The 12,991-nt window shown below is 38.5% G+C and overlaps 1 protein-coding gene across 2 annotated transcripts in view; it reads left to right on the top strand.

The window, feature by feature from the left end:
* Positions 1–2,962, top strand: part of TES (testin LIM domain protein) — a 50,272-nt gene extending 47,310 nt beyond the window's left edge. For both annotated transcript variants that reach the window (XM_033192422.1, XM_033192423.1), the window contains exon 7: positions 1,466–2,962. In XM_033192422.1, the coding sequence (XP_033048313.1) occupies positions 1,466–1,654 (189 nt within the window). In that variant the 3' untranslated portion in view covers positions 1,655–2,962. The remainder of the gene's footprint in view (positions 1–1,465) is intronic.
* The last annotated feature ends 10,029 nt before the right edge of the window (positions 2,963–12,991 follow it).

The raw sequence follows: 12,991 nt of genomic DNA, 5'->3' as shown, positions 1-12,991 counted from the left end.
ATTACCCTGATTTGATCACTACACTATGTATACATGTATTGAAACATCACATAGTACACCCAGAAATATGTACAATTATGTGTTGATCATAAATTTTAAAATGGAAAGAGTAATATTAAATGTGGAAAACAATAAGACATCGTTCTAAATGAATAATAAAGCTATAAAAATACATACAAAAAGCAGTTGCTTGCGTGGTGCAGCTACACATTAGAAAGGTGCTTGCAATTGAAACTCATTTTTGTTGTATTCGGGAATAGTATATTGATCACACAAAGTATTTTCCTTGTATCTCAGGGAAGACTGGGTTGACCTAACTTATAGATTACAGAGCTATAATCTCTGTAATCAGAAGCAATATAACTAAAAAATATGCACGTCGGAAATGGACATATATAACAGGCCTCACTTCACTGCCTAAACCAATTATCCAGTGAGTAGCAGCTGCATTTTGAAGTCTTTTCGAGTAAGGAGGCTCAAGCTGAATGACGTCCACCCACCTGTTCTGCTCCTTATCCCTCAGTAATTCCTGACAATCACATTACGAGGCCAAGGGTGCTTAAGATTAATCCCTATGATACCAGACAGTCTTGGCTTCTTCACTTGTGAAATATTTAAAACAAAAACTTTAAGACAGTCATATTCATTCAGAACATGTATAAACCAGAAGGGCGTGGACTATAGAGGTCTGAACTGGTTTGCTGTTTTCTGCTATAACATAGGTCATATACATGTTTGAATAAGAAAATTTTGTGTAAATGTATGTATGTTTGTGTGTATATATACATGTTTGTATGTCATGTATATATTCATCCATAACACATACTGAATGGTACAGGGATTGTAAGTATTCATGTTCTACAATATTAGATTACACATAAATTATGACTGATCTTATGACAGAATAGAAGCCAATTAACTACAAGTTATATTTTTAGTGCAAATTCATTATTCTCAAACACTGTCAGTATTTTTGAGTCCTTAATTACTTTGAACATGATTTTAATTTACTACTGTCTAGAAATTAGTGGTGTTAATAATCTCATGTGTCATAGGTAAGACAGGTAAAATTACCACTTCAAAGCTTTAATGAACAAGGAAAAATCATCTCATAAACTTCTGTGTAATTACAAATGTGCAATCTAATAAAATACATCAGAACTAAGCACACTGCTTTGGAACTTCCCATCAAGACTTTCTGCCTCGAACGCCATGAAGTTATCTTACATGCATCACATCACCTTTTTGGCCTTCACCCATTGTTTCTCAGATTGTTCAGTATATTAACCTCTGTTAAGCAGTTGGCCAAAAAGGTTAGCTAGAAGGCCACTCTCCATCGTGTATTTCTGAGGTTGTCATTATGAGTTTTGTCATCTAAAGAAACGTGTTCAGTTTGTCCTAAGATGAAAATGTTACCATTACAACTTGATCTCTCACCCTCTTCTCTTGTGTTATTTCTTAATAGGTGTGTCAGGGATGCCACAATGCCATCGACCCAGAAGTGCAGCGGGTGACCTATAACAACTTCAGCTGGCATGCATCCACAGAGTGCTTTCTGTGCTCCTGCTGCAGCAAATGCCTCATTGGGCAGAAGTTCATGCCAGTAGAAGGGATGGTTTTCTGTTCAGTGGAATGTAAGAAGATGATGTCTTAGGAGGAGGGCACCCAGAAGTATCGAGCCATAGCTATCCAAAGTGGTCTGCATTTCTACTGTAAAATGCAATTTGAAAAAAATAAAAGGCAAAAAAAGAAACTGTAAAGGAAACCAAGAGATTTTGTTTAATTTTTTTGGCCATTTTTTCTTTATCAATTTTTTTTTTCTGTCTCAGCTTTTAAACTTGATTTAAGCATTTGATTTGTAAAACAGTAAATAATTTTATCTTTCCATAGCTTTTCCAATGTGAAATAATTTAGTTGGAAGCTTGGATCTCATTAAACTTCATGTCTCTGTTCCATTTGTGCCAAACACTTAAAAGTTAGTGTACTGAATGGAAAGATGAGCATTTCTAGTTATACACTCCTTTTTTTCCCCTCATGTGTAAAATGAAAAGGAAACTAAATTTGCTCTAATATCAAGGCGCTACACTTACTGCCTCATCTTATTCACTGACCTTTGTAATAATACACAGTGAATTCTTTTTGACAGAGAAATGCAGTGTAGTATGCAAAGCTGCCGTTTTAATGCCTATACATTTACTCTTTCCTGATACAGGCAGAGGTGGCATTTTCTTTATTGCATTTCTCTATTTTTTTTTTATGTACCCTACCTCTCAGTATTCTCTTTGTAAGTGGGTGACTTCCATCTGTGGCCTTAAATATTTTATTATCACATGTGGCATAACAGTATCCACACTTTTTCAATTTTTTTGTTTTTTTGTTTTTTTATTTTGAGCAATTGTCCTGCCTCAGCCTCCCAAATAACTGGGATTACAGGTGCATGCCACCATGCCCAGCTAATTTTTGTATTTTTAGTAGAGACAGGTTTTTACCATGTTAGCCAGGCTGGTCTCAAACTCCTGACCTCAGATGATCCGCCTGTCTTGGCCTCCCAAAGTGCTGGGATTACAGGCCTGGGAGCCACCATGCCTGACCTACACACTTTTTACTTCTGTACATGATTTTTGGCTTGGACATAAAAAGCCAAGACACCCATTTGCTTTTCATCCAAAGAACATGTATAGTTTTTGTACCTAGAAACTATGATTTATATTGATTGCACGTGCCTGCCATTATTTAGATAAGATTTTTTTTTGCATGGTTTTTATGCTTTTCTAACGGATCCTGTTTTATAATACTTCCAAGCCTATCCATGGATATATCAAATGTCTTCACTTGTGTATTTTCATAGCTATTTCTAATGTTTATTTTTCCCTGTGTACTTCTACACCTAGCTATGCACTATGAAAATTAAATGGAATTAATGATATATATATTATTCAAAATAAAGTTTCTTTCACTTTAATAATCATTGTCTCTTTTTATTCATATCCTTTTTTGAGTGAAAAATGCTTCTGCAACTAAGCATGTGTTACAGCAGGGGGCGATGTCTCCAAGGATAAAAATCACCCAAAAGAAAATAAAGGCTGCCTCTTGACAGGACAGAACAGAATCTAGATGTTTCGTTGTGGAGGAAAGATAAGGTGTATGAAACTTTAAAATCGGGACTTTTAAGTTGTTTTTGGTCATGCGGGAGTTTTTTTTCTTTTTCAAAGAAAGGGAAAGTGTAATTTTAAAATTTGGGAGAACTTTATTTTCTATTCAGTTGGATCTAACAAGCCTTTCATATTTGAGTTTCAACTCTGGTTTCTTTATATGTAAAAATTTTTAAAGAATTTTTTCATGGAAACTTATCATGAGACAGGAAGCAAATGGGGAATAGTGGTAGATTCATTCTTCCTAATGTTAGCAGGCCATAATACTTTTTTCCCTCAGTCTACAATTATTTCTGTCATAGTCGGAGTAGCAGTTTTCTCTGACACATACCCAGAATAACTTGACTTTTTTTTTTTTTTTTTCCAGCTCTTGTTTGGCCAATAGTACTTCTCTTTACATTCCACTTCTCCACTCCCCTCCACCACACACACATGCACATGTGCATACCAGGCATACAAATTTATTCCTTCTGTACTATGCCTTTTTCGACCATGCAGAAGTAACTTTTGGAGCTTGGGTATGTGTCACCTTATCTAAAGTAATCTAATTCTGCATACAGTTTTATAAGCTAATATCACAAGTATTACTGTCCATAAAGATCACTTTATGATTGCTCATATCTTTATCTTAAATGGCAACAAATATATTTTCCACAGCATATTGTCCACAGAATTGTACAACTTCACTTTTCCCAGTCATGGCTAAGTGAGAATAAACTGAAACAGAACCCATCTGCTACTAACATGGCCAATTCCCTTAGGAAATGTGGGTTGCTCTTGAGACCTTCTGGCCTTCATATGTGTTGCTTATCTCCCTTTCTTCCTTTCTTTTTTTTTAAGCCGGGGGGTTGGGGGGGTGTGGCGACAAATGAGGGGCTAGGGATTGTTCTTTCTTTTCATCGATTCTAGCTGAAACTTCTATTACCGAAGTCTTCAAGCATAGATTTCCAAATTTAACTTTGAAGTATTTCAGCCCAGTTTCACCAAAGGCAAGGGATTCATCACTGATTCATTCTCAAGGAATTTCCAACACATAGTGTTTAAGCTTATACAACTTCACCATAGTTACCAAAGAGACACCAACACCCAAGAGCAGCATTCAGCCTTTGTCTTGAGATGCCTTGGCATATCTGAACTTGTCTTCTGGGTATTCACTTAATTCTTTGGGATTCTGTCAATGTCTCCATAAAAATGCGCTTTTCCACAATTTCTTACTCATCTGCCCCTTCTTGACCTCTGTTGATTTAAATGCTCACCAATGACTTTGATGACTGTACTGAATGCCCACATGTATGCAAAGGACCCACTGTGCTGGGATATGTGTATGTGCTGTGACCACACAAAACACATTCTGGCTTGATTAATAGATTAATAGGATTTTTTTTCATATATTTAGTTGATGCCTAAGTAGCTTTGGCTAATTATTTGGTTCTTTCACAAAGAACATGTCATTGTAGCTTCTATTTGATCTGATAATATAACTTGAAGCACTCAAAATAAGATGTCATTAACTTTTTATGCTTGTTTTGAATGACATTTATGAAGGCTGCTATCAATTTTTTTTCAGTGATACTCCTCACCAGGGTGTCTTGCCCCTCAGCCAATAACAAAACCAACTTGTACCCGGTTATCTTCACTAGAGTCAGCCATGAATGAATACAGAGACTAATATTAGAGTTGATTTCTCCATAAATATTGATGGACTGTGAAGGCATCATGTTATAATTCCAGGGAGATCAGGATTTAATAATCTAGACAGACACTTTCTGGCCACATCCCATTGATTCTCCTCCTCTCCCATTACAATAGGATGGAGGACGACATTGTTGGATTTGAAGATTAAGAAATACCAGGCCCAAGTGTTGAATGGACATCATGTATTGAAGTCATCAGAATAACCACAGGGAAAATAGGGGAGAGAAGAGTAAGCCAGAGCTAAAGTTATCAAAGTATGTAGAGAAGTATTGTGGCATCTGATAGAAGATGGAAACTCAGGGTGGAGATGGGTGGTAAAGTATAAGACCATGTGCTACACCTAAAAGAGCTGTGAGTGTTAGGAAACAAACAGCCTTTAATGGGAAAAACAGTAGACAGTGAGGAAGACATGCACCCCACAAGGATTGTGCCAGACTCTACTTGAAATACTACAGAAGAAGCAGACTTTGGGGATAACTAGGTGTCAGTTGGAGAAGATGATGAAGAGTTTGAGAGTACAAAGGAGTCTGGATGTCGGTGGGTACAGAGATAAGAGTATAGGAGGAGATGGGGCCAGATTCAAAGTACAAAGCAGAATAGGTATCAGGTTTCCAGTAAGGCTGAAAAATCTAGAGGCCAGGGATAATAAACAGGACCGAGAGGCAGGCTAAGGTTAGTTCTGGTAGTTTCCTAGGGAAAGGTGGGTTATCAGGAATGCTTTTGGCTGTAAGTTACTAAAAACCTAACTAAGAGTGGTTTTAAGACAAGATGGAGGCTAACCCAAATTTGGCTCCGACAAGTTTATTTAATCTCTCTATTCTTCCACCCTCTATGTGTTGTTGTCTTCCATCCTCATTTGTCCCTTCATTCAAGCACCACTCCCTCGTGTGACATCATCCAAAATAATAAAGAAGATAAGTGGCAAAAGCATATTTTACCTCTAGAAAAGGAAGATCTTTCCCAGGAGCCACCAGTTGATTCACCTGCCATTCCACTTAATTGGCCACAAATATGCCACCTGCTTATCCTCATCAAAGGCAAAGGGAAATGGAGTTTCTATGGTGGACTTATCCAAGCACAATTCATACCATGAAGTCTGGGCACATGCTGCCCGGAACAAAATTATTTTGTTAATGTATGATTGTTTAGATTCAGCATCGTTTAGATAACTAAAAGGTCTGTTTGTAAATAAGCATGAATCTAAAGTTTGGGGTTTCTGTTGGCTTGTGAGATGAGTCAGGAACATCATTTGGGGACACCTTTCTTAGGTGATATTTCACTTTTCATGGCCAGCAATGATGTGGAGTCAGGGCAGGAAACACTGACACCCTTGGGGTTCTGGTTACTGGACTATGCTTAGCTTGCTTCCCCCAGCATCCCATTCTGTCTGATCCATTCTCAAAGCCACGGGTCACTGTTATATGTCTACCAAGCACTGCCCCCACCTCTCTCTCAGAAGTGATGATGACTTATTCCTTGGTGCTGCTACCACTCTGACTTAATCTGGCCATCTAAAACACTTATTTGAATCTGTCTATGCCTGCTTCTCCATTACTATAACCAATACTTTGGCTAAAAAACTTGGCATTTCTCACCAGGTATATTGTAAATTCCTATCAGATCCCTTGTTCTAATTCAGTGGTTCTCAGACTTTAACATGCAGGGCTTGTTAAATACAGACTACTGGACTCCACTCCCCAGAGTGTCTGATTCAGTAGATCTTATACAGGGCCTGATAATTTGTATTCTGAACAAATTCCCAGGTGGCGCTTACACTTTAAGAAACATTGTTCTAATCCTGAGAACATCGAGGAAAAAATTAAACTCATTTTCTCCTACTTCACTCTCACCAACACATTTCTTTTCCTCTTTTTTTCTTCTTTTTTTTTGAAACAGAGTTTCACTCTTGTTGCCCAGGCTGGAGTGTAGTGGCGTAATCTGGGCTCACTGCAACCTCTGCCTCCCAGGTTCAAGCCATTCTCCTGCCTCAGCCTCCCGAGTAACTGGGATTACAGGTGCCCGCCACCATGCTCAGCTAATTTTTTGAATTTTAGTAGAGACGGGGTTTCACCATGTTGGCCAGGCTGGTCTCGAACTCCTGACTTCAGGTGATCCACCGGCCTTGGTCTCCCAAAGTGCAGGGATTCAGGTGTGAGCCACCACAACCAGCCCAGCTTTCACCAACACATTTGTAACACCAGACGTAAGGGGGTGTTCCCCATCCACCAAGCAATCAGCAAATTCTGCAGCAGACACAAGCTGGGTGCCCTCCAGTTTACTTCTGATGCTATCTACCTGGAGGCTGTGTTAGATCCCACAGGTTGAGAGTTCACTTTCACAAGATTGTTCCCCACTTCCAATACCAATCTCAAGCCTCAGGTTGCTTTACCTGTGCTTCTGGTCAACTGGCTATAAATCAGGCTTTCTATAACCCCTTATTCAGGTTCTATTAACTTGCTAGAGCTGCTCACAGCAGAACTCAGGGACACAATTTACTTATATTTCCCAGTGTATTATAAAGAATATTACAAAGGATACAGATGGAAAGACACATAAGGCAAGGCATGTGAGAAGGGGTGCCATTCCCTCTCTGATGTACCACCCTCTAGGAACCAGAACGTGTTCAGCTATTTGGAAGCTCCAAGAATCCGGTCATTTGGGGTTTTTGTGGAGGTTTCATTACATAAGCACAATTGATGAAATTATTTGTCATTGTTGATCAATTTAGCCTTCAGCCAGTCTTCTCTCCCTGGAAGGTAGGTAGTGGGGAGCTGAAAGTCCCAACCCCACCTCTTATCCTGCCTTGGTCTTTCTGGTGAACAGCCCCTATCCTGAAGCTACCTAGGGGCTGCCAGCCATCAGTCAACTCATTCACATACAAAAACACATTATTACTAACAGATTACATCTATTACTTTGGAGAGTCCATGATTTTAGAAGTTAATGCCAGGAAATGGGAAGAAAGGTCAAATATGTATTTTATACTATCAGATTCATTCTCTTTTCTTCTGCCAGAGTGCAATACAGAGAAGATATTAGTATTCCTTACTGAAAAAATCTAACAGTGATTCAGCCTCTTTTCCCACCCTTTTCACATATACACATGGTCATCTAGCCATAACTGAATGCTTGCAGTTTTCTGAAGTTAGTAGCTTCCTTCATACCTCCAAGACATTGCAAAGATAGTTACCTCTAAGAAGCTGATCGATGACCCTTCCACACCCCCTCACGCTTGAAACCCATCTTTACTTACATACATCTTGACCTATACTACTAGTTCACTGATATCATTGCCCTTCTTAAGTGCAGAAATATAATTTTTTCATGTTTATTTCCTTAAAACCAAATATAGCACTTAACACATGATACGTGCCCCCAAAATGGTGAATAACAAAAAGAATTAAGTGGCATCTGAATAAGCCATAATAAATCAGGTAAGAGTTTTACTAATTGAGATGGAACTCATTTGACCAAGTTTCTAAAGGACAGAGCAAAAGAAGAAACAGAGCTCAGTAACCATAAGTATTTTTTTAATTAAAAAATCACTTGTGTTTTAAAAAATGACAGTACAAGGATCCAATTATATAATCCTCAGCAACACTTATTAAAATTCCCTCTTCTCTGCTACCTGCCTTTCTCATACCTCCAGCTGCTCTCTCCACAAGTCCCCCAAACCTCAGTCCTGCCCAATTTCTTTTCTCTCACACTCTGCCATCTCCACTTCTCTCCATTGCTTCATTCATTCATTCATTCATTCATTCATTTGCTTAGTCAATCAATCAATATTTATTATCTGCTATGTGTCAGGAATGGTTGCAGGCACTGGGACCAAGTGATGTGAACAAGATAAACAAGATCCCTGTTCTCATGGTGTTTTACATTCGATAGAGAATGGGACTGAAGTAAATAATTCTAGCAGAAAATGAAATGCTGGCCAAATGGGGGCGGGGAGGGGATAGGTCCAGAACAGAGGATATATTAATAACAAGAGAAGGCCAAGGCTATTAAAAATATTTTATAAGGGCCTGCATAATACCTAGAATGGAGATTCAAATTTTCTTCTCAGATTCTTAGCATTGCTCTTCACCTGGACATGTGAAAACTGGGTTTCTCTTTGAAAGTCTGGAAGGATTGAGGGAAGGCTATGATCTCTCACATATGAATCATTTTTACCTGCCTAAGAAATTACTATTAGATTTTTTTTTTTTTTTTTTTTTGAGACGGAGTCTCGCTCTGCCGCCCAGGCTGGAGTGCAATGGCCAGTTCTCAGCTCACTGCAGCCCGCCTCCTGGGTTTACGCCATTCTCCTGCCTCAGCCTCCCAAGTAGCTGGGACTACAGGCGCTAATAGTAACAGAGCTTCACTCCCCAAAGAAAGGTGTATATTTCCTCCTTTCTGAAATTGAGAGTAATGTCAATAACTGTATCTTTTTTTCTCATTTTGACTTCCAGGAAGCTTTGAGGAAAATCTTACCCTTCACTAACATAGCAATTATGATTTAAATCTTTTTTCCAGACAACGTTGTTGTATGAACTCTCATTTCAGCCTGCTTCAAATTCTTTGTGGAATTTGGCCAGGGATCTTCTTGGTTAGGATTATTTATCTTTTCAAAGTATCAAAAAACATTGATCATTGTAAGGGTACAGGCAGGAGTATAGGCATTAGCCTACAGATGGAACAGAAGCCAGGGCTGGGCAGCCACCAGGTCCTTTTCTCTCCCTCCAAGTTCCTCCCTGAACATCTGCTTCATTTTGCTTTCCCTGTAGGCACTGTCTCTCTGCTCCTTAGTCTGCACGATCAGTTAGTAAAGATGGGTACTCTAAAATTTCTGAGTTCATAGGTTACAAATATTGTCACACTGAGAGACTGACTGGCTGCCTCTTGATTCTGATTCCAAATTCCCCAGAAAAAAAAAATCTGATTGTCTCCAATTGTTTTACACATAGACAAACCAATTTATGATCAGGGGACAGAGTCATGCAACCTAAGCAAAACAGCTAAAAATCTCATCAAATGAAGTTTGAGAGGGGAACACAGTGGAAATAAGTGAGAGTGAATCAAGGAGGTTAGGGGGGTCATTGTGATCAGAAAGACACTCTGCCAGTTTATTATTATTATTTTTTTTTTTTTGAGGCAGAGTCTCGCTCTGTCGCCCGGGCTGGAGTGCAGTGGCGCAATCTCGGCTCACTGCAAGCTCCGCCTCCCGGGTTCACGCCATTCTCCTGCCTCAGCCTCCCGAGTAGCTGGGACTACAGGCGCCGCCACCTCGCCCGGCTAGTTTTTTGTATTTTTAGTAGAGACGGGGTTTCACCGTGTTAGCCAGGATGGTCTCGATCTCCTGACCTCGTGATCCGCCCGTCTCGGCCTCCCAAAGTGCTGGGATTACAGGCTTGAGCCACCGCGCCCGGCCCAGTTTATTATTATAATTGTAAATGGAGAGTTAGAAGGATAGCATGGCAGACACTGGCTAGATGATCTCCAAGCTTATTTCCAGTGCAACTATATTTCCCAGCATCCACTGTAGCTGTGTGGAGTTTTCTGATTGAGTTTTGGCCAAGAGACCATGGAAAGAAGCAATGTAGTCTCCTTCAGGCTTTGCCGTGACAACTCTGGTCAAGATGGTGCAGCCAAGAGATAAATGAGGCTTTCTCCTTTGCAGTGTTGTGCACGGAAACATGATGTGGGCAAGAAATATGCATTTATTGGTTCAAGCCACTGATATTGGGCTTGTTGGTCATAGGAGTTAACCTTCCCTAACTAGTACAGATAAATAAATAATGAAGATCACGTGTTCATCCTGAAAATATCCCTTTAGTAAGTCATGAGTCATATTGGGATGCTGGGGAACTGAGGGTGAATAGAACAGAAACTTCTGCTGTCAGTTGTTCAGAGGCTCATGGAGGAGACAAGCAGGTAACAGCAAATGAAAGTAACGAAGACCTGTCACTGACAGGAGACAATGGAAGTGATGCTGAAGCAGCTGTTTGTGATGTCAAAATATCTTCTCTAGTATGAGAGGCTGCTTTCACTGTTACCCTACGTAAGTGGATGGATAAAAGGGAACACTGCAAAAATGGAATCTATGAGGCATTATCACAATGGGACTGAAGGACAGGGAGGAGTCAAAGACAACCCTGCCAATTGGAAGAATGGCAGGGACCTCAAAAGAAATGGGAAATCCACTTAGGGAAGAGCTACATTGAGAGAAAAAATGATAACTTCACTGGGGAGAATGTGGAGTTTGAGGCAAGTGGAGGAGTACAGCAGGCAGTTTGGGACCTGAAAGTGGATGCTCAAGAGAAACCTCTGGCTAGAGATATAGATAAAGAAGTCAATAGACAAAAATTATCATTCACATCTGATAATAGCTTACCAAAAAGGGCTCCAGTCTCCTTATCAAATGTGACATGTCAAAGACAGTTTTGAAATGATTTTCACGTTACTCTATTTTTCCCCAGGTGGCAATGACAAGTTTAGTGTATTTTCTCTTTTTTGGTGAAATTATATCAGCAGTTTTTGTATTTCCACAATAGATATTGAAAGCTCTGAGACCTAAAAAATTTTGAGTACTCGTTGTATTGCAAAGGTTGTCAAGGATCTGCTTATCTGACAACAAACTACAGAAACGGTTATAGTATTAAATGTTTCAGCAATGCCAATTCCTTATCTTCCCCTTTCCTGTAGCACCTCTGAAATCTCAGGTCCCAGTTTGCACATTGATTTTCTTGTACTATTATGAGCCGCTAATTGCTGTATCCATTAACTTCATCTATGCCTAAACCATGCAATAGATGACAGCATATCACCCATTCCTCTCTTCTTCCTTATCTTTTTCATTTTATTTTGCCTTTCTGAATTTTTCTCCTAAACTTTTCTTTCTCTAAATTTTACTTTCTTTCCCGAACTTACTCCTGATTTATTCTCTTCTTTCCCTATTTGATATATTATTTATAGTTTTTATTAATAAAAATCCATCAAAGAGTAATTAAATGTTTACCATAATCCAGATATGGATAAAAAGAAAAAATAAATATATTTCATGTATATTACATTGAATCAGTCTAAATACTGCAGCCCAATGACTCATTAGCTACAGTTTCATTCTGCATTCATTAGCTTCATTAGCTACAGTTACTTTCGTTACTTCTATTAGCTACAGTTTCATTAGCTTACAAGTTGAAGGAAATTCTTCATTAGCTACACTGCTTTCACTTGGATCCTATAAATGATAGACACCTTTTATTCTCATTTTATTGACAGAGAAGAGGACCATTAACAAAAGCAGACCCATACAGAGAAAAATAATTCCTAGACAAATTAGCTTTGTTTATTTTTCAAAATCCATATCTATTATATCTTAAAGAATCATGAACTTCTCCAGGGTAGTAGTTACTCCTTTGAACACCAGCTTTTTCCTTTGTGAGAAGATAAAAGGAAATATATTGACTTGCTGCTTTTCCTGAAAAAAAAAAATTATTCTATTCTATTGTCTATTTAAATTGTAGCTAATAAGGTCCATATATTGGACAATAGTATTATATAATATTTAATTTCCTGCTGTGATCATTCAAGAGAATGTCTTTGTTTTAAAGAAATACACACTGAAATAAGCATTTGGGGGTAAAGTAGGATCGTATCTGCAACCTACACATAAATGTTTTAGAAAAAATACTGTAGAGAGAGAATGAGAAAGCAAATGTGGTAAAATGTTAACAGCTAAGAAATCTGGGTGAAGGGTAAACAAATTCTTTGTAATATTGTTTGCAGTTTTTCTATAAGCCTGAAATTATTTTAAAATACAAAGTTTTAAAAGTTATCAGCTCATAGTTCAGGGGAAACTTGGAATTTTATTATAATTTTCTCTTATGAATGTTCTCAGTTTAAAATACCATATTTCATAAGAAGTCTCATAATTATATTTTACCAACTGAAAGAAGAAAATACATCTCATCAAGTCATTCATCTCTTCATATAAGTGGAGTGTTTGCATGAAGATTTGGCTCTCCATAGTTACAGCATAGTGACAAAATTATATTGCTAAATCAAAAGAACTGGATTGAAGTGTGAACTCCCAACTTACCAGCTGTGGGGATGTGAATAACCATTTAAGCTTTGCCTCAATTTCTCACTTACAAAACAGGACT

Source organism: Trachypithecus francoisi, unplaced genomic scaffold (assembly GCF_009764315.1).
Source record: "Trachypithecus francoisi isolate TF-2019V2 unplaced genomic scaffold, Tfra_2.0 Lachesis_group4, whole genome shotgun sequence".
NCBI classification, from domain to species: domain Eukaryota; kingdom Metazoa; phylum Chordata; class Mammalia; order Primates; family Cercopithecidae; genus Trachypithecus; species Trachypithecus francoisi.
This window is presented reverse-complemented; position numbering and strand designations above follow the sequence as displayed.